Source organism: Cibotium barometz, chromosome 5, assembly GCF_041138505.1.
Source record: "Cibotium barometz isolate CiBa-2024 chromosome 5, ASM4113850v1, whole genome shotgun sequence".
Classification (NCBI taxonomy): Eukaryota; Viridiplantae; Streptophyta; class Polypodiopsida; order Cyatheales; family Cibotiaceae; genus Cibotium; species Cibotium barometz.
The window spans coordinates 36,680,544-36,701,987 of record NC_141050.1 but is presented as its reverse complement, the minus strand read 5'-3'; the positions used below and the strand labels follow the sequence as shown (position 1 = coordinate 36,701,987).

General features: G+C 47.1%; 1 protein-coding gene across 6 annotated transcripts in view; it reads right to left on the bottom strand.

Moving 5' to 3' along the window:
* The window catches only part of LOC147638441 (uncharacterized), a 108,145-nt gene that overhangs the window by 26,713 nt on the left and 59,988 nt on the right, over positions 1–21,444 (bottom strand). For all 6 annotated transcript variants that reach the window (XM_086798360.1, XM_086798354.1, XM_086798356.1 and 3 more), the window contains exon 4: positions 14,355–14,550. In XM_086798360.1, coding sequence (XP_086654486.1) covers positions 14,355–14,550 — 196 coding nt within the window. The remainder of the gene's footprint in view (positions 1–14,354; positions 14,551–21,444) is intronic.

Here is a 21,444-nt window from a genome sequence, read left to right as displayed (position 1 = left end):
ATTTCTTTGATATCGGGAGTGCGGATGCCTCCGGGATTCGACATTTGGTGGTTCGCATAGTGGCAGACCTAGCACGCGACCCTGGCTATGTATGCATACATGAGGTTGCTCTCTCTGAGCGGGAGGCAGTCGCCATGGGACACAGCCACTGGCACCTGGTCCGAGACTCTTGCAGCACACCAGGGGGGCAGATTCGTAGCCGCTCAAATGGGGACTACTCTCCATCCAAGCCGCTTGCGAAGGCCCGCCGTATGGCTGAGACAGCCTCCACCTCAGCAGGTCATCCATGAGGATCATCTCATGGAATGTACAGGGCCTTGGCGGCGCACACTATGTACGTTATCGTGGTTGCTTGCTTCAGAGATGGCTGGTTGGGGGCCAAAACTTGCAGAAGCACCATTTGAGTGAGAGCAGGATTCGGAGATATGGTTCGGTGATGCCTGGTAGATGGGACACATTTTGGTCTGCAAGTTTTGGCCCTATGGGTGGGCAGGGAGGAGTATGTATGGTCATTGCAGATGTATGGCGGCAGGCCATTGTGGATCGTGGGGTCATTGTGCCTGATAGAGCACAATATGTTATTCTGAGGATGCACGATGAGCACTTTGGTGTGCTCAATGTCTATGCGCCCAACCATGCTAGTGCCAGAGCAGATTTCTGGACCCTTGTTACAGATGCATTGCTCGAGGCCGCACATTGGTGTGTGGGGGGAGACTTCAACATGCTTGAGGACACGGCCGATAGGGTGGGAGGCAGTCATGTTACAGTGCACGGCACGACAAGAAAAGCTTGCAGCTTGGGAGCGATTTTGTATGACACTGAGGATCACTGATGCATGGCAGCATGAGGCTTTCTCCCGCTCTCAGGGCAGTCTTAGTTTTTCTGGGTCGGATCGCCGGCAGGGAGGGACTAATCTCTCACGGATTGATCGCTTCTATGTGGGCGACAGGTTCGGGGAGCGTGGTGGCTCTGTTGGCATTCTTGCTGGCACCTCTTTTTCAGACCATGCGCCAGTTATTTTGACACTTGAGGAGAGGACACGGGACACCAGCTTGCAGTTGAGGATCCCAGAGAGGATACTAACAGATCCCAGTCTTTATGAGGACATTGAGAGGATATGGCAGGATAGCCAAAGCTCTGACCTGGATGCAGCAGGCCAGTGTGCCCAGGGACTCATCGAGCTCAGCTCTTTTTTTGCACGCTACAGCCTTGACACCGCTGGGAGAGACACGAGAGCCGGAGCGTCGCTTGAGACGTAGCCTTGCTTCGCTCCAGCGTCTTCAGGAGCAGCTGCCTACATGTGAGTGGGTGGCGTCCCAGCTGAGCCAGGCACGCCAGGAGGTTAGAGAGACAGAGGAGCAGAGACATGAGTTCTACTATCATCGCCAGGCCTCTCAGTGGACGCAGCTTGGGGATAGAGTGACTCGGGAGTTTTTTGAGATTACCAGACCCCACCATGCTCGAGCAAGAGTACGCCAGCTCAGGAGGCAGGACGGATCGTTCGAGCCATTGCCACTGAGTTCTATAGAGACCTGCTTTTAGCGGAGCCAGCCACGGAGGCACGTGATGCTTGCAGACAGACTGTGTGGGCCCATGTGCAGAGGAGGGTCACAGATCGTATGCGCACAGTTTCGGGTGAGCCCCTTTCAGAGGATGAGCTTGTTGAGGCCTTGAGGGTCCTGCCGCGTCATAGTTGCCCTGGGGAGGACGGATTGACGCCTGCCTTTTTTATGCGCTATTGGGACCTTTTGGGGCCATGCCTCCACAGGGGCTTTCAGTATGTTTTGGACACTGGGGTGATGCCGCAGAGCTTTTCAGAGGGCTTGATCTTTCTTATCCCCAAGGGGGAGGGAGTGTCAGATGATATTCGGCATTGGAGGCCTACGATCCTCAATACTATCTACAAGGTCTTAGCAAAGGCCTTGAGTTTGAGGATCCAGCCTTTCCTTGGGGATTTGATTCATGATACCTAGACAGGATTCGTCAAAGAGCGCAATATCCTTGACAACATTTTCACCTTCTGGGAGGCGACAGCCCGAGCTAGATTTCTCGGTGAGGACTTGGTCATGATGCTTCTCGATTTTGAGAAGGCATATGATAGAGTCGATTGGGGTTTCCTAGAGGGCACTATGCTTCGCCTGGGTTTTGAGCCAGACTAGATTCGAGGAGTGGCGGCTCTATATTCCACAGCTCGTAGCCAGGTGTTGATGGCAGGAGGGCGGGGGCCGAGTTTTGAGCTGACCAGATCAGTCCGCCAGGGATGCCCGCTCGCCCCGTTCCTTTTTCTCTTCTTTGCAGAGGCTATGAGCATGTACCTGACAACAGAGGAGGTTGGTTTGAGAGGACTCCAGCTCCCAGTCCGGGGTGAGAACCTGCTCGATTCTGAGTTTGCTGAAGACACGGGATTGTTTTTGCATGGCCAGGAGGCCAACCTACAAAGGGCAGAGCAGCCGCTACAGGTTTTTGGTGAGGCTTCGGGAGCATTGATCAATTGGCGCAAGACAGTGGCCTTTTGGATCAGTAGCGCTCCCACTCCGGCATGGAGCCCAGACCCGGGTTTTAGATGGATTCCTCCTGGCACAGCAGTGCGGTATCTGGGTTGCCAGATTGGACTTGATTTGTCACCTGAGCAGCAGATCGCCCCGCTTCTTCTAAGTATTCGGAAGAAGCTTTTATATTGGAGTACAGCTCGGCTATCCTTGGCTGGGAGGGTGGTGGTGACAAATCAGGTGCTTTTAGCGACTATGTGGTACATCACGTCTTGCTGGATCTTCTCGAGCTCCTGCATCAGCCAGGTACAGAGGCTGATCAAGAACTTTCTTTGGTCTCGGCGGGATGGTCAGCCGACCCGGGCTAAGGTTGCTTGGGCAGTTATTACTCTTCCGAGGGGCCAGGGGGGCTTGGGCATTATAGATCCAACTGATCAGAGTAGAGCCTTGTTGGGGAAGCTTATTGTTCGGGGGCTGCTTCCAGGCACTGAGCCTTGGAAGGAGCTTCTTTTTCAACGGCTGCAGGCTAGAGCTCCCCCAGCAGGGGGCACTTGGGCACCAGAGATACGGTGGATCTTCATAGTGATGAGGAGGACAGGCCTCAGTAGAGGATGGGAGGACAGATTTGCCTTGAGCATTCTGCGAGCGTGGGAGCTTCTGAGACCGGGCTTTCTCAGAGACCTCCTACTTGTGATGAGTAGCGGGCCAGACAGCCGCTCATCTGGAGCCCCGCGGTACGCACAGAGCAGGGTCATATGCTGGGCTCTCGGCCTCGTCTAGCCTGGGAACCATTGGCGGCAAGCCCAACACGTAGTTTTGGAGATTGGCGGGCCTTTTGCAGTCTCCCGGAGGAGATCCAGGTGGAGAGGCTGAGTCACTTCAGAGGGGGGCTGATTATGAGGGATGACATTCAGGGGGCACTCATTGAGGAGTGGTTCACACCTTTCGAGCCAACGGCCCCACGGTGGATGGGAGCCTCTACACAGTTGGAGAACCTGATTGCTGTCAGAGCTTGCACTGAGGATGGCAGATGCCTCTACTATGAGATACAAGAGGAGGGCAGACTTCAGAGAGTGGAGGCGGAGTCGCCTTTGGTTGCAGAGTGCATCTTTCAAAGGATTCGGGTAGTGGCCGCCGCTTCTCGGAAGTGGCATATTGATCCAAACCTTGCAGATGTGGACTCTGATTGGCGCATATGGGCATATGCTGCGCGCCCCTTGGCCCGGCTCCAGTGGGACCCTGGCGAGTACGAGTGGCACGATCCTTATGCGTCCCCTGAGGCCACAGAGATCACCTTCTTCCAGTACACTGTTCCGTTGGGGAGGCATATTTTGACTGCGAGGAGGATGGTCTCTCCAGCTGCATCGGAGCATTGGCGGCTACAGGGCCTCTCACAGGAGTTCCTGGAGGATTTTTGGACCAGGATTTGGGCTAGTCAACAGGCATGCAGGATCTCGACTTTCTAGTGGCTGGTTGCCCACAGGGGCTCTGCAGTTGGCACCTGGCTTGTCTACAGTGGCCTTCCGTCGGCCTGCGTCCGATGCAGCCACCCATTGGAGACAGAGACATTGCCTTTGGGACTGTCCACAAGCGCAACAGATTTGGCTGAGGATGCTGCAAATTTTGGCCCCTCTCTCCCCAAAGGGCATGTATACGTGGGGAGCCGCTGCATGGTCGACTTCGTCACGGCCTCCTCTGGGATACGAGACGGAGCAGGATAGCCAGGCCATCAGATTCATTAGGGGCCAGCCTCGCCTTGTTCCTTCACCGGATTTCTCGTCCGTCGGATGGACACAAGAGAGGGATTTACGATGGGAGCTCCTCAGCAGCCTCACCATATGGTTCACCTGGAGAGCCCGTTGTTTCCGGGCCTTTGAGGGGAGACTGGAGCCACCAGCAGAGACTCTTCGGGCTATCTGGCAAGAGTTGATTCACACCCTGCGAGGACAGTATGACCGCATCCGGGGCGACTCGGATCGAGCGATCTTGCGGCGCCAGGCCTTCCACACCACTTGGCGCAGCGGCCCGTTCTCTACTCTACACGCGGGTACCCCCCGTTGGCACTACAGGCCACCTATGTGGATTCCCCCCCCCCCCCTATTGTATGATATAGCCTCTCAGTTATTTGTACCTTTATTGTACTTTTTTGCACCTAGGGAGAGTCTCCCTAGCTGCCTTGATTAGATCTCTGCTCTGCCTTCTTATGAGCAGGAGAGGTTCTTTGTAGCCCAGTGGGCGTTTTTTATAACTAATGAAAGAATCTTTTCTCGAAAAAAAAATGGGTGCACATGCTTGCAGATACATGTTTGCACATCACTTTGTGGGTAGCCGCAGTGCTACTAAACACCTATGCACACACTCGGATTGGATTTATGGCCGTAGTAGGTGCCATAAGCCTTGGTGCTCGTAGTGGTCTTGTACATTGTTACATATCTTATCACTAGACCTCAAACAAGCATCTTGAGAATATGACAACTACAGTGATTTGTTGTTAAACAACTTAAGTGTTGTTGTATGGTCCGTAGAGATCAACTAGTAATCTTAGAGTGAGGTCCATAGTGATCTTTGAGTTTGGAGTTTACCAAACACACAGGAATTCGGGTGTTGATGATGTTCATTGTCTAGTTGTTCGACGTGACTTGCAATAGAGTATAGAGCTACTATACCTATCTTTGGAGTATGTCATTGCTCTTTTTGTCAGATAAGATGAGAATGCCTTCAAGAGTGCTTGTTCTAAGGCTACCTTGTGTGGCTAGTCTTTAAGATCTTGAAAGAGTGGCTGAATTACCAATGGATATAACGGGCCATTGAGACCTTTTCGGATTGTTTTGACAAATACTCTAGGTGGAGTATTTGAGGTTGTGGGAGTTGATATAGTTCTTAAAATTATAGCTATGTTGAACTTTAAAACAGATTATGCATGGTTCGTCTAGTGCAAACACTCATGGGTACATAGTCAACCATATGCTTGAGATTTTGTTTCTCAAGGAGAGGAAAAGAGTCTGCTTGTGTGTCAGAATGAGCTTCATGCTCACTTGATGGTATAGGACGTCAAGTGCTCATAAAGGTCATTGTGGTCTTGGTGGTATGGGACACCAAGACTTATACGCATAGGTTGACCTTTTGATTGCTTGTACGCTTGTTCCGTAGTAATCAAGTGTTTGGACAAGATTGAGTTTCAGACTCAATTATAGCCTTTTGTTGGAAAGAAATCCAATGACAGAGTTAGGAGAAGCTCTGTGTAGCATAGCCATGATTAAATACTAGTGCTGACAGAGTGGTTTCTAGTTTGAGAATGCTATAGAACCATTGGTGACCAAGAGACTAGCATTGTTGGATGGTTCCGATATGTGGGGCACACCCTATAACATTTAGGGAGTGTAGACTCGCCTATATCCAACGCTCGTGTTCATTCTTGTACACATGTTTGGCTACTACAATACAAATCATGGAAGTATAGAATGACTTTCATGAATTTAAAAGAAAAAGTAAATTCTTAGTTTACTTGGGCTATTTAGTTTTGCAGAGTTCTTGTCCTTGTAGAACCTCAGTTTTGTAAGGCACTAGAAAATGTGAGTAAAGTTTTACCAGTATATAAGGGGGGTTACTACTTGTTAAAGTGAGAAGTACCTCACTCCAAACAAGCATAATTATTACCATCATTGGATAGATTGTGTTAGAAAGAATTCTAAGCCGAAGAGCTCAACGGATTATTCTAACATGTCTGGCGAGTTTAGGACTGAACATGGTGGTTCAGAAGTAAACTCAAGGTTTGAAGCTAATCCGGAGAGATTAGAGGCAAACCACACTAGATTTGACATTAATCCGAAGTGATAACACAAATCTTGATCTTGATGCTGGTACGGAATGCCTACAGTTATCTTGATCGTTTTTTTTATAATTAGGCATGTATTATTATATACGTACACTTTCCAGCAATCATCACCTTCCTTGTTAGAATGGAGTGCTGATCCGGAGAGATTAGCCACGGTTTCTACGAGAAGAAGAGTGAGTGTTGATCCGAGACGATTAGCCTTTTAAGCCTTAAGCCTTAAAAGAGCTCTCTCTCTCTCTCTCTCTCTCTCTCTCTCTCAAAGGTGCTTGGCCTTGCCACTCCCACTCCCTCACTCTCTCTCTCTCTCAACCCGCAAGCTTACTCTAGGCTCTAGCCTCTTAACTTTTAAGCCTTAAGCCTTAAAAGAGCTCTCTCTCTCTCTCTCTCTCTCTCTCTCTCTCTCTCTCAAAGGTGCTTGGCCTTGCCACTTAAGCCTTAAGCTCTCTCTCTCTCTCTCTCTCTCTCTCTCTCTCTCTCCCGTTTGCCCTTGCTCGCCATCGCTTCACCTGGTCGCCTCTGTTCGTGTTCGCCATACAGGTACTCTGATTTGTCTCATAGGCCGAGTTCGGTCTTTTGGAAGACGTTAATAAAATCTTTCTTTCTTTCTTTCTCTCTCTCTCTCCCGTTGCCCATCTCTCTTGCTACTCACATACGGACCTATGTACCTATTGCCCACCTGCTCACCCTAGTTGTAGGGTAGGGTTGTAACCCACCTCCAAGCAGGTAAGGGCTTGCACCTCATGGGGGTGGGGTTCGTGAAGAGCAACCTCTCAAACAGTCCAGCAGTTTGACATGGCCAACAAGAAAACCTTCTCCGAAACCCTTATCTCCCCTCCTACCAAACCCAATGAAAAACCATCACCATGGGAGCGGTACCTCCTGAGCATGATTCAACATCTTCAGCAAACAAATTCAGCCTTGCAAGATGAACTACATCAGACAAAACAACATCTTTCAACCCTGGAGAAACAGATTAAGGAACAACAACACGAAAAAGAAAACAGGGAGGAAATCATACAGGTAAATTTACTTGATCCACAGCCTAAAGAAATTCTCATTAAGGAAGTAATATCACAGATTAATGAAGAGAACGGGCAGCAATGGATTGCAAAAGAAATTAGGGTGGGTGGTTTGTCAGAGGGTTGGGAACAGGTGGAGGTATTGGAGGACGAGGAGATTGCGAATGATACTTATGTCCCAGAATGCGAGATTCTACAAAGAAAGCTGTGCAGAGCTATCCCTTTCATCGACATTGGAGATCCCTCAGTGGCAATCAAAGGAAAACATGTGGTTTTGAGGTATGCAGATATGAAAGACAAAATTAAAGTCATGAAGCAAACAAGGTCACTTAAGGGAACGAAGGTGTGGATGGCGGATGAACTCACAGCCACACAACTAAAAAACAGGAAACAAGAACTCAATAAAGTATACGAAGCAAGGAAACAAGGAAAATGGGCAGTCTACCGTAGAGGTAGAGCTGTTATTGCAGATTTCAGGACAACCAAACATGGTAGTAATGAAGAGTAGCTGCTAGAGAAATCCTTCATGTTATCTAGGATTCTCCTACGGTCATGTAGGGAATTTGAACTATTTTTAGTTTTATCTCTATTTTCATTTTGTTGCCCCCGAAGTGGAATGTAATCACATGGATGTATCTGATTAGTCCTATAGGTCAGATGTGGCCTCTAAAGGACGTTAATATAGCTTTCTTTTTTTCATTCTTTCTCTCAACTTCCACCCTCTCTCTTGGCATCTTCTTCACAAGCAGCCTTCGGCTCCGCACGTTGTGGTGGTGCTAGAAGAACCGACCATTGGTCATGGTGGGAAGAGATTAATGCCAACCGCCCTGGAAGTGGGGGAGATTCATGCCCCTGGTCTTGCAAGCTTCGCCCCTATAGGCAGACAAGTGGGTCAGACAAAGTGAGAGCCCACCTTATGCATGAGTCCGGGCACGAGGTTCAATTTTGCACGAGAATCACATCAGAGAAGAGAAGGGAGCTTCTTGAGCGCATTGCCGGGCATGAGGCTTTGAGGGCTGCAAGGCCGGCACGTGTGGCTGTGGATCTTGCAGCATTTGTGACACCACCTGAGGGGTTTGTTTCAGGGTCAAGGAGTGCATCTACCACATCTACACCACGACCACATGGTGTAGGTTCCTTTACGATGCCCACACACATGCGGAAACAAAGTACACTTGAGGGAAGTTGGGATCCTAAGAAGAAGAGGTTGATACAGTTGTGGCTCACTTCTTGTTCCATGACCATATTGCTCTCCATACTCCTAGGTAGGCCTTGACTCTTCTCTCTTGACATGATTTTTCTAAGTTGCATTCTTGAAAGCTCACTTGTTTCTTTTTGTAATCAGATCCGAGTACTTCAAGGCTACGGTGAAGAGGATTGGGGAGTATGGTCCAAACTACACTCCCCCATCATCAGAGTCTTTGCGCACCACATTGCTCGACAAGGAGAAGCATCTTGTTGAGCAAGCTGCAGAGAACACAAAGCGGCTATGGGCAAAGAATGGAGTGTCACTCATTGCAGATGGATGGAGTGACACACGAAAGTGGTCCATCCATGGTCTCGTTGCATATTCCCTTGGTGAGATGTACTTTATTGCTTCATATGATGCCTCAAGGACACGGAAGAGTGCAGACGTGCTTGCAGTAGAGTGAGCAGGTGGCATTGAGCTCATGGGCCTGAAATGTGTGGTGGGTTTTGTTGCAGATGGTGAGGCTGCAAATAGGGCACCTGGAGCTATTATTGAGGGCATGTATCCACGCATGACTGTGTCATATTGTATGGCACATTGTTTGAACAATCTTTTAAAGGATATTGGAAAGATGTCATGGATTGAGCTTATCATTCAAGAGGCCAATCAAATGGTAACTTTTGTCTTGAACCATCAGTTCCTCCGCCACAAGTTCTCCAAGAAATCAAGGCTCTCACTTCTCAAATACTCAAGACACCTGATTTGCCTTCAACTTCTTGATGTTGGCCCGCTTGAGAGAGTGCAATGGTGCATTGAGGCAGCTCTTCATCAGCGACGAGTTCACCACTTCTACATTGGCTTTGACAACCATAGGCATATTATGCAGGGAGAATGCAGAGAGCACTTCTGTTTGGGAGGATGTGAAACGCATTGATTCTATGGTGAGGCCTATCGTCCACTTGTTGAGGCTTGTAATTGCTATGCAGCCATGCATCGAGAAGGTGTATGAGGCGATGGATAGAATGATAGAGAAGTTGCAAGAGTTAGAGCCCGATGAGGACAGATACGAGGAGATTCGTTCCTTATGTGTGACGAGATGGAACTCCTATGCCTCTCCCTTGCATGCAGCTGCATATATGGTGGACCCTGAGTTTCAAGGTAATGGACAGGAGAGTGACAGAGAGGTCAGTGATGGCTGGAGGCACATCTTGGATCGTCTAGTGCCAGATGGAGGCATTAGGCGCAAAATTAGAGACCAGCTTGCTGCATACAAGTCCTTTCATGGTGCTTTTGGTTGTGCGGATGCCCAAGAGGATAGGTTGAAGGTTGGGACTGCTTTGTGGTGGGAAGACTATGGTTCAGATGGGCCTGAGCTACAACACTTGGCTATCCGCATTCTTAGCCCAGCTGTAAGCTCCTCTTGTTTGGAGCAGCTTTGGAGTTCTTACAGCCATATTGCATCAAAGAAGAGGAACCGCATTGGTGTAGAAAAGGCATATAATCTTGTCTTTGTAAGCGCAAACTTGCGAATGCTTTACAAGGGTGCGACTGCAAAGGCAGATCCCTTTACCTAGTGGGAGATGGAGCAAGAGGAGGGAAATGAGCAGGTGGCGTGCCACTATCTTTCAAACTAGTCATGTAGGCAACCATGATCATGACACCAGTACTTCTCACGCTCCAGCCTCCGATTGAGCATTGCAGGCTCTATGATTTATCATTTAGCTATGTTTCATTGTTTTTACTTTTGAGTCTTGACTCAACACTTTATGTGCATTGTAGACACTAGTCTTTTGCTATTTGATAGTGATCATCATTCCATGCTTATATATTGGTTTGTCGGTGTACTTATTAGTGCATGTTCGATGTTTGCGCCACGTATTGTACATTTAAAGTAATGCCTTGAAAGTTCAAAGTGTAAAAACATAAATGTTCTTTTATTTAGTGTGCTTTACAGTCAATAAATTGCATATTCCATATGTCGTCCCCGTCCCCATTCCCTACCTTTTGCCATTCCACGTTCCCGTCCCTGTCCCCGTCCTCGTTCCTCATCCCATGTGACTATGCCTAATCCACATATCGTAGCATATGTATATACAGACTGGGTAAGCGATAAAGAGTTTCTCGTTTATTGCTTTATAGTAAATCATTTTTCATAATTGAAATGGTTTACGATATTGTTTCACATTAGTAGAGGTGTCCAGTGAGACCACACTTGTAGAGGTGTGTCTGGATGGTGCTATTAGCTTTTGGATGTGACCATACATAGCCCATAAACATGTCCGTAGAGACATGGTTGGCTGTAGAGACATAGATATGTATTGCCAAGCAACCGGCATGTATCTACTCGTGGGCTGGGAGTGGTACTCTTATTGGTTCACGTTACTCTTGATTTTCTAGTAGTACGTAGACACTATACATCACATAACCGTTGTCTACGTGGAAATCATCTTCGTTGATAGATGTGTAAACTATTCTTGGAAGAATGCAAGAACTTTTGGAGAGAGAAAAGTGTAGCTTTCCTTAAACTATGTGTAAGGTCAATTGAACTTTACCGCATTATAGAACAATTTGCTAAAGACTTGTAATAACAGTTGCGCAAATTTGTTGAATTAAAGTCCATGCAGTTTCTAACCACAAGAGAAAAACATCTTTGATGTTGTAGAACATGCGAAGGAATTTCTTGAATGCCGGAGCACATTCATTATGAGGTTCTTGAGGATTTGAGAACTTCTGGCGTATACTAAAGGCATGATGTTATTCGATGCCTTAGTAGCAATTTGTGTTTTATTGACATCTTTCATAGTTGCAAGTGGCAACTATGGTTTGGTGTTCCAGATCAAACACAAGTGTTGCATGTTTCCTTGGTCGTAGTACTTAAGGAAAATATGTGCTCTGTGTCATGCTTTCCTTGTCATAGTACTTAGGAAAGTTACAAACATAGATAACCATATGGTCTACACACACACATGAACCGTTTTCGCAGACGAAAACTTTTCTTGAAGAGCAAAGTAAAAAGGCCAACATTTGACAAACTAAAAAATGTGAAAATATCTGAGCTCGCTAGGCTCTTTAATATCAAACATCTCTACAAACTATATGGCCTGCCCGCAAATATAGTGTTGAGTAGAGATAGAAAGTTTGATAGTCATCTTGAAGAAAATCTTCAAAGGTTAAATATCACTCTAAGTAAGAGTGAGGTCAACCATCCGTAGATTGATGGTGATCAAACTAGAAACCCAACGAGGTTCTAGAGCATATGCTTGTGCAAAGATGAATAATCTAGTGGAGAGGAGTACCTCTCACCTTTGGAATCTGTTTTTGTTATTCATGACTAGATTTGCTCCAGCAGTTACATTATTTTATGGACTCTAGTCTAGATCTACTATGGCCGTAGAGCTATGCAAGGAGAAGAGTCAACAAGTTGGTAGCATAGCATGGTAGTGTAGTCTACAAATATTTAGTAGCGTAGTCTACAAATGGTTGGTAGCGTAGTCTACAAACTTGAGTTGCCGGAGAGCTCTTGAGTACACCTAGTTTTTCATGTAAGTAGCATGTGAAAACAATCCAAGACAACGTAGTTTATCTTAAAGTTATAGTTGAGTCCTTGGAGTTACCGCACTTCAACTTGAACCAAGGGAAATTCTTAGGTTCAAAGACCGGAACGAGAGGCGTACTGTGTACCGATGAGAAATTGTTAAGTGGAAGGATAGGTCAGAAAAGGTCTCAAGTGAGAACAACTATATGTGCTTACCAGTTTGTTTTCAAGAACAAAAACTCTTTAGAAGGGCGGGGGGGGGGGGGGGGGGGGGGGGGGGGGGGATGTCACGTAGCTTGTAACAGCACGAAGGAGCTCGACTAGATGTAGAGTCCATATCCCGGAGCGCAGATAGCGGGTGCATCCGGGGTCTAGGGGTGAGGGCGCCCAAGTCGGAGCACTTCGGCGGCCGGGTAGGCTTATGGGCGGGCAAGCCCCTATAAGTGCTCAGGAGTGTGGTGTTATCCATATTCTCCTCTATGGCTGGGTGGTGACTAGAATTGCTTACCCTCTTGTGCTATGGCAACGATTATGGCGATGTAACATCTACCTTGGGACTCGGGGCATCCCAAGGGTCCCAGCTAGTGGATAGCCCACCGGTGGACAGTGCCAATGAGACAGTCGTAATGGCTGGGGGTGCATGGTATGGGACATGCAAGCTTTGTGGACACGTGTTTGCTAGGGTTGTGCCAGTGTCTAGCTCAGTGGGTGGCTTTCTACCACATATAGTTTGGAGCCTATGGTTGGGTAGCGAGTTCTAGCCAAACCCTTATATTCTCCCTTTATTGTTATGTGATATTATGATGATATGCAGCCGTATTGGACGAGCTTCTAGCATGGTAAATAGTGAGAGTTGGTCTTGGGCGAGCACACAAGTGGAACTTTATGCTGGTGTGTTTCACTATATATGTACATCATGTGAATGCTAATGCAAAGCCCTTTCTCTTGGTCCCCTTTCCCATACAAATGGTCCATGCCCAAAAAAGTCCCATAAAGGGCTTACAACCGCGAGATGACCATGACTAACAATAGCATCTTTAACAATCACCTGTACCTGGAACTCGCTGCTGGTTGTTGCCTTCCGTACCTGTTGCTGCACCTGTACCACCCTATACTTGCTGTTGCAGGCTGTACCATGCCTGTACCTGCTGCCGGCCCACCTGAACCTGTTGCCCATACTATTTGTACCAGCTGTGATGTGTGTAAACTGCAGCTGAACGCTTACCAATTGTGCTTGCTCTTGTTCGTGCTGCAACAGGGCTTGAACTTTTCCCTACTGCCTGTGGTGATTGGCATCATCCTAAAATTGGCTTATTTCTCTATTACTGGCCCCCTCAAGGGCAAAAAGGTATGTGTGGTTGACGTGTTATGGAGAGGGGTCATTGGTTTTCTTGGTAAAAAAGGTTGCCTCCTTGGTTAAACCTGCAGATTTAAAATGGCCAAGAACTAAGAAGTCCGTGAACCACGTGTGCTTGATGGGGATTTGAAGACCTGAAGATTGAAGCTTTAGAGAATTGAAAACTCGGCATTGAAATTTGTTTGAGTCTTGTTTTCATTCTTCAGTTGTAACTCGGCAAACCGTTGATCTTGGATCAACCCCAATCTTGTACAAAATCACTACTTTTTTTGATATCTGGTGGTTTTTCATTTATGGTTATTTGTGGCTTTAATCGTGTTGATTGTCAACTACTACTAAATCTGTTCTCCCCTTTACAATCATAGCTTGTGGCATCGCAGATTTGGCAGGCCTGCTGTTGAAGGGAATTCCACTCCTCCCACAAAGACACTCCATCTGGAGTGACCTCATCAGCACCCTCCGCTCCATCTGGGCTGACCTAACCGCACCTGCCGTAATCCATTGAGGGGAATTCCACTCCTCCCACAAAGCCACTCCATTTGGAGTGACCTCATCAGCACCCTCCTCTCCATCTGGGCTGACCTAACCACACCCTCTGCAGCTCCAGGGCCATGCAGGATGGACAAGACAGAGCCCCATACCTTTTCTTTCAGAGGTGAGGATGGGATCAGTTTACTTTGCAGGCCTCTTTTCCTCCACCTCATATGTAGCCTCCCTCTCAGAGTGGCCATCCATAGAGGGTCTTCCTCTTTCTTCGATTTTTAAAACATTAGAGGGTTCATTATTTATTACTTCATATCTATATTAAACTTTTTTACTAACGAAAGGATACTTTCTAGGGGGGATAAAGTGTAACAGCACGACAGAAAACTCCAATAACTGGTTGCACAACATGATACAAATGCTGAGGGGGCAAGTCTAAGCACTTACCCAGATCAACAATTGGAGCAGACAGCTCTTTTCTGAATTTCGCAATTCGTGCACTATCTGTGGCTCTTCCTCCAGATGAAAGCCTCAGCATTTGACTTCGAGCACTGCCCTTGGTTGCATTCTCAGATACTGTGCTTGGTGAAGACCCTGATCTTTCAAGTGATGACTCAGTTACATCAGGTCCAGGATTCTCTACCTTCAGAGCATAAGTAAAAAATTAGGCATTTTTGCAACGCCTTTGCATCCTCCATGTAAGTATACAGTATATGACCCACAAAATCACTAGTAGCACAACGGCAGAGGACTAAGCCAATACAAGACATTTCACCACAGTTTTTTCTTTTTCGAATGACAATTAATGTTACAAGAAGAAACAATCTCTAGCTAGGAGTGTACAGTAGGTCATAGGGCTGTCATTTGACGTCTTCGTTCTCAGCCACATCTTGTACTTGAATTTCAGTTGTATTACTTATTTCTTGTACATAATACAAAGCAGCAGTTAAGGACTCTCTAGTGTGTTGTATGTGTGATTCCGTCACTCTTCTTTCTATCTCTGGAAAACCCTAGCACATAGGTGCTAGTGTTCTACACCCCAAGTGGGTATCATGGGGTATGAAGCTCCTAAATGCTCAGCCTGACAGCCATGGTACAAGGATGAAGGGAGGAACAGGGATTGCAGTTTTCCAAGAAGGGATCTAGCTCTCAGCCCAAGAAAGGTACAAGTTTTCGGCCCAAGGAGGGGACAAGAAGAACAAGTGCACATTTCTCAACGCACAACAGAGCTTTAGAGATTGGAGCAATCCAAGGTTGCAGCAGAAGGTTTAAGATCCAAGTGGTCAAGAGTGCCTCAAGTTTTGGAAGCTGAATGCCAAGGATGGAGTCCATATGCAGTAAAGGGATGATGTCACTCATCCAAGCTCAGTTAGATTTCTGTCATCAAGCTTAGCAAGAGGATGATGTCACATGCATAGGTGTGGACATACTTAACCCTCTATTTTGGCTATGAATTAGGAGCCTTTATGCACATTTCTCAACGCACAACAGAGCTTTAGAGATTGGAGCAATCCAGGGTTGCAGCAGAAGGTTTAAGATCCAAGTGGTCAAGAGTGCCTCGAGTTTTGGAAGCTGAATGCCAAGGATGGAGTCCATACGCAATAAAGGGATGATGTCACTCATCCAAGCTCAGTTAGATTTCTGTCATCAAGCTTAGCAAGAGGATGATGTCACATGCATAGGTGTGGGCATACTTAACCCTCTATTTTGGCTATGAATTAGGAGCCTTTTTTAGGCATTATGTGGCATCCGAAAGCTTAGAGACAGGATTCTACTTTGATAAGAAATATTCAGCACCTTGGTAGTTTTAGATCAGCCAAGGTAGTGTAAAAGCCAAAAATACACTGATGTAGTAGTGAGATTTGCCCTTCTTTTTGGGCTTGTTTGCATCCCCTTTGTCAGACTTTTCACCACCAGAAGAGGGCTGTCCATGACCAGCCTTGCTAGACTGTAGTCCCCCATGCCTAACGCTCTTTGCTTTACCCTTATCCTTGGCTGTAAATGCCTTGTCTCCACCACGTATGCTAGATAAGTTTGCACTTGTTTGCTCTTTCTGCAAGAGTAAACCCACCAGCTCTTCAAAAGTGACGGGATCACCACCTCCTCTCATAGAGAGACTGAGAGAGGTGTGAAAGCCCAAGTAGGAAGGTGGTAAAAAATGAAGAGTGTTGGTGACCAGCTGTCTGTTTGGGATAACCTCATTAATGTTGAGCAATTGTTCCTGCAAATCTTTCACTTTGGTGAGATGATCTGCCATGGAGTCACCCTCATCCATAGAAAGAAGATCCAATTGCCTCTTCAAGTAGGCAACTCTTGCCTCGTTGCGTACCTGATACATTGCTTCCAATGTGTCCCATGCAAGCTTCGATGTCTTGCAAGAACGAATGTGCGGAATAATAGTCCTTTTCACTGAAAGGGCTATCAATGATATGGCCTATGCATCCCTAGAGTCTCATCTCTTCTGCTCTTGTGTGGGAGCAGGTTCTACCTCAAGAGCTCTTTGAGAACATCCTCTTTGAGGCGTTACTGGCTGTATGGTAAGTGGGCGCGTGTCATCACCACAAATGATGCCCCAAAGCCCTTTGGCTACCAGCAAATTACGGATCATGAAACTCCAAAGGGAGTAGTTAGATCCATCCAACTTGTCCTCTTGGGTGAGCACACCAAATACATCTCTAACATTTTGAGCCATGTCAACAAAATATACCTGCAAGCAAACCAAGCACCAATGTGCACTGCCAGGCAACCAAATGTCCTGTGCAAATTTTTGCCCGCAACCTGAAGCAAGTGTAAACCTGCACCAAATTGTCCAATTACACACAATGTGTATACATATGCGACAAATCACAGCTATAATGCCCAATTACATGCTCCAATCTGAGAAGCCCCAATTTTTATGCACTGCAATTGCTTCAATGTGCAGTTAATTGGCTCAATTTACTGATTTTGACCTCAATTTGGAAAACCCCCAAATTGTAAGCAAAGCAGCATGTTTAATTTTTCCAATTTGGCATCAAATTGAGAAATTCCCAAAATTGTTTGAACCCTGCACCAAAAAGGAATTTTTCCTGGCAAAAGGGGATTTTTGGCAGTCCCCCAAATCTTGTTGAACCTGGAGTACAGTGCCTGCAAAGCTTTCCCCTTTTTTTTTGTCTTAACAATTAAAATTTCTGAAATAAAAGTACATGCACATGGCGGGGTACTACGGATGTGCAAGTGGAGGAGCTGCAAGCGCGTCAAGTAAGCAGGTAGAAGCTGGATGGGAAACTGCACGCGACAGGGGACCACGGATGTTCAGGCAGAGGAAGCTGGAGGCGAGCGTAGGCTGCAAGCTGTCTTGGGTGAACTAAACGCTTGGGCAGAACTCTCGGGAGCCGAACGCGTGGATGGAGCGGTGGTGGCGAACGGGGACAGCTGGCGAGAGTGGGCGGCGCACCCACCGGGCGAGGCGGTGGCGGAGGGGTGCGCACTACCCCCGCCAAGAGCAAGAGGCGGCAATCGGCGGCGGCAACGGTTCGTTGGAATGGAAGGCACCGCCTGTGGGCTAAGCCGTGGCGGTCCTCTCCCCACTAGTGGGGCCGGCTAGGCGGCGACTGTGGCCGAGACGGGCGGACACAATGCTTCAATCAACGGAAAGGCCATAGCAACGGACGGAATTGCGCAGGCGACGGAATTGCGCAGGTGTCTTCAGGGACAGAACTCCACAAGTAGCCCCCCAGCTCTGATACCATGTTGGCCTCACACACACAGAAACCTGCACATTAGGATTAGGTGCAGGCAAAAGAAGCTCACACATAAATGAGAGAGAGAGAGAGAGAGAGAGAGAGAGAGAGAGAGAGCCAAAAGTGTGGTAGCCACAAAATGCAAGTCAACCCTTGTATGTGTGTCACATCCATATAATATAGAAGTACAAAATATAATATGTAGAGTGTCCTTTCACACTTGATATCCAAGGGGAAAAACCACATGGGAAAAAGTGCCCTTGGTTAAGCCCTGTTCACACATAACACTACCATAAGTGAGCATATGCCTACAGGTTTGCTTAGAAGGCGGCCTGTTTAAATAGCACCACAACCTGAAATTCACATTTAAATGGTGCCTTTTTCACACGTGAGAATCATACCTGCTGCCAGCCTGCTAGTTGCTAGCCGACTACCTGCTGAATGTCCAGATGATGAACGCCTTGCTGTTGAATGCCCCTAGGCCTAGCCGACTATGGACCATGCATCCTAGAGGTTGGCCGACTATAGCCTATGCGTCCTAGAGGTTGGTCGACTGTGGACCATGTGTCCTAGAGGTTGGCCGACTATGGACCATGCCCTCCAAGGGTTGGCCGACTAGGCCTATGACCTATAAGGGCTGGCTGACTATGTTGTGGGCCTTGTGTGGGCCAAAGCCATGGCCCATGGGCTGCCCCAGAGTGGCCCAAGTGTAGGGCAGCATGGGTAGACCCATGCCCTTGCACTATATGCTTTCTACATGCATCTATTGATATCCTAGGTGCCCTTGCATGTGGCTGCAAGCCTATCAATGCCCAGAACACCATGCCATCATTCCAGAGGGTGACTCCCAATACAGATTAGCACTACTCCATGTGTGGGACATGCACACCTACCAAGACCATGTACAAGACTTGTACACTTGACCTTGGACGCTTAGAGTGGAACCCTGGCTGACTCCTCCCGGAGTCCCGAACTAGGGCTCACAAGGAACTAGTTATACCACTCTAGGTCCTGCACCTACTATACAGATATGTCCACGTGGCATCCAAGTGCGAAATGCATGTGACATCCCCTTCTGCCTAACGGAAGCTGCAAAGCCTTAAAGTAGTCTCTCAATAATGCCAACAATCTTCAAAAATTTCTTGTCAAGCGACACCGCTTCATGTGTCCCTCGGTCGTCAAACTTCGTGAGGAATTGTCTTTCTCTTCAGCCGAAGCCATGCTTGAAACAATGTAAAAGGATCTGTTTTAGAACCATACCTTCACCTTCAGCTTCATCCACCATGTCTGGTTCCTATTCATCGTGGATAACGGAGAGAGAAGGTCCTTTATAAGACTTCAACCAACTGCCATGGAACACATCATGCATGGTCCAGCTAGGAGGTAGCTTTAGCTTTAAAGAAACCTCGTTGATATTCTTAAGAATGGGAAAGTGTCATATTCGTGACTATACACACGTGGAGGAACACCATGGAAGGGTAGGCATGTGTTCTAGGCATGGTTTAGTACATGTGGAAGGACTCATGGAAGGGTTGATACCTTGGTGTGAGTCCTGGCATGGTTTATTACATGTGGAAGGGCTCCATGGAAGGATTGATATCCTGGTGTGAGTTCCTGGCATGGCTTAGTACATGTGGAAGGGCTTCATGGAAGGGTAGATACCCTAGTGAGAGTTCCTGGCATGATGATGAAGTCTCATGGAAGGGTGGATACCTGGTGAGCATTTCAAGTACCTGTATGGGTGGTGCTCCAGACAAGTTCAAGATGAATAAGTTGGGAGATGGAATCCAGAATATTGTGCATAAAGCATTTGTGTGATTTGGCATGCATGAATGACTTGTTTTAGTTGCCTAGACAATGCCTGGTATTTTTGCATGTAATTGTCCATGGGCTCCAGGGACATAGTAACATGAAACGTTTCGTCGTTTCGTCGTTTCGAAGGTTTCGTTTCGTCTGTTCTGGATGAAACGCAAAGGTTTCGAAATGACACTTCTTATATACAGATACCAAATTTATAACATAGCCAACAGAAAGATGAAGATACATTTTTTTGGGACTAGTGGGTATGAAATTCATGATTTTGGAAGTAGGTTTTTTGGTATTTTCAAAATTTCGCCAAGAAAAGGAGAGGAAGAGAGGAGGAAAGAAACAAGTTGGAAGGGAAGAGGGAGGTAAGAAGAAAAGGGAAGGAGGTGAGAAAGTTGGAAGACAAGAAAAGGAGAGAAGGAGAAGGAGCAAAGAGAAGGAGGGAAGAGGAATGGTGGACCGTGGAGGAGAAGAGGAAGAGGAAGAGGAAAAGGAAGAGGAAAAGCGAAGAGGAAGAGGAAGAGGAAGAGGAAGAGGAGGCATGGAGGAGAAGAAGTAAAGGAGCGGAAAGGACACTTACCACCTGCAAAACACATAAGACCACTGCCTCAGTCGCCAATGAGGTGATAGCTCAACTGGTGAAGGTGTTTGCCTAGAACCAGGAGGTCCTGGGTTCAAAACCCCCCTTGGTGCTCCTCGGCGGCATCACCTACGGGTGGATAAATAAGGGTCTACAGGCAGCTACCTACGCACAGTGAAATTTGGTAACAATGGGAGGATCTTGGGCCAAAGGCCAGTTGAAAAAAAAAAAGACCACTACCTCAGTCCCAAACAGGTGTGCACACACGCGTCCATAGGTTTCCAGGTGTCCCCGGACATAGTAAGAGAAAAACCCTTTTTGCCCTCTCGAAACGGCACGAAACGTTTCTGGCACAAAACGTTTCGAAACAAAACGAAACCTGCCCATTGAAACGGTGTGTCTCCCAAATGTAAAATGAGGTTAAAAAAAGGGCGAAAGGTTTTTTTCTGCAAATGCAATTTTTGCCGTTGTTTCCGACCTTGTTTTCTACGCATTTACCACTTCACACATCCGAAGCTTCTTCTCAACCGCAACCTGTTGCTCCGCCTCTTCTCCTTGTCCAAACTCAATTTATAGCTTATATTTTTATCATACTAAGGCTTATGAGTGCAAGTGTTCACACACTTTTAAATTTGGACGAACAGTTTTGAGAGTGTTCACTTTAGTTGGACCAAAATTTTAATGAAACTTGGCCATTACTCAGGCGTGGGCACTCTACATGCTGGCCAAGACTGTTAGAGCTGGTCGACTACTTCCAAGGCTGCAGAAGGGCTGATCGCTTGCTCCTATGGGTGCTACAGACCCCGGCACCTTCTTCCTCTCTCTTCTCTGGTGCAAGCAACTACTTCTAGCTCACTTCTGGGGCTGGTGGTCGATTGCTGGACAGCAGGCATAGGGGCTGGTTTTTGATGCTCAAGGCACCCTTCTCTACACCTGGGGTGACATGTCCGGCAAGATTCTGGGATGAAAACAGGGCTGTACAGTCTGTTTAAGCAAGGTTCTTTCGCGACAAAATTGAAGGCAAACAATGTTTATACCTGCATGAGACTTGTGGCTGAAAGGGTGGAACCTTCGGGTGGCTAGAGCTAAGGTTTTTATGGCTGGTTATTCGAGACAGCTCTACTACTAGAGTGTGTGATCACGTACTTGTGCCCTAAGGACTTTTGGAATACTTAGACCGAAGTCTCAAGTAGTTGTTTTACTTGTTTTCATCATATTCTAGATGTATCTGGTGCCAGTTGGTAGAGTGCTTACTCTGGGGCTGGCCCAACTTCAGCCCCTTGTGCTTTGTCTTGTGCAGGCTTTTATCTCTCTTTTTAGTGGTTTTAAAGCATGTTCGTGTGTTGTCAGATGCCTATGTATTTTGCCATGATGATACTTATGGGGTAAGTTTTGTTGTGCACACGTTTCCAGATTGTGACAGTGGTAT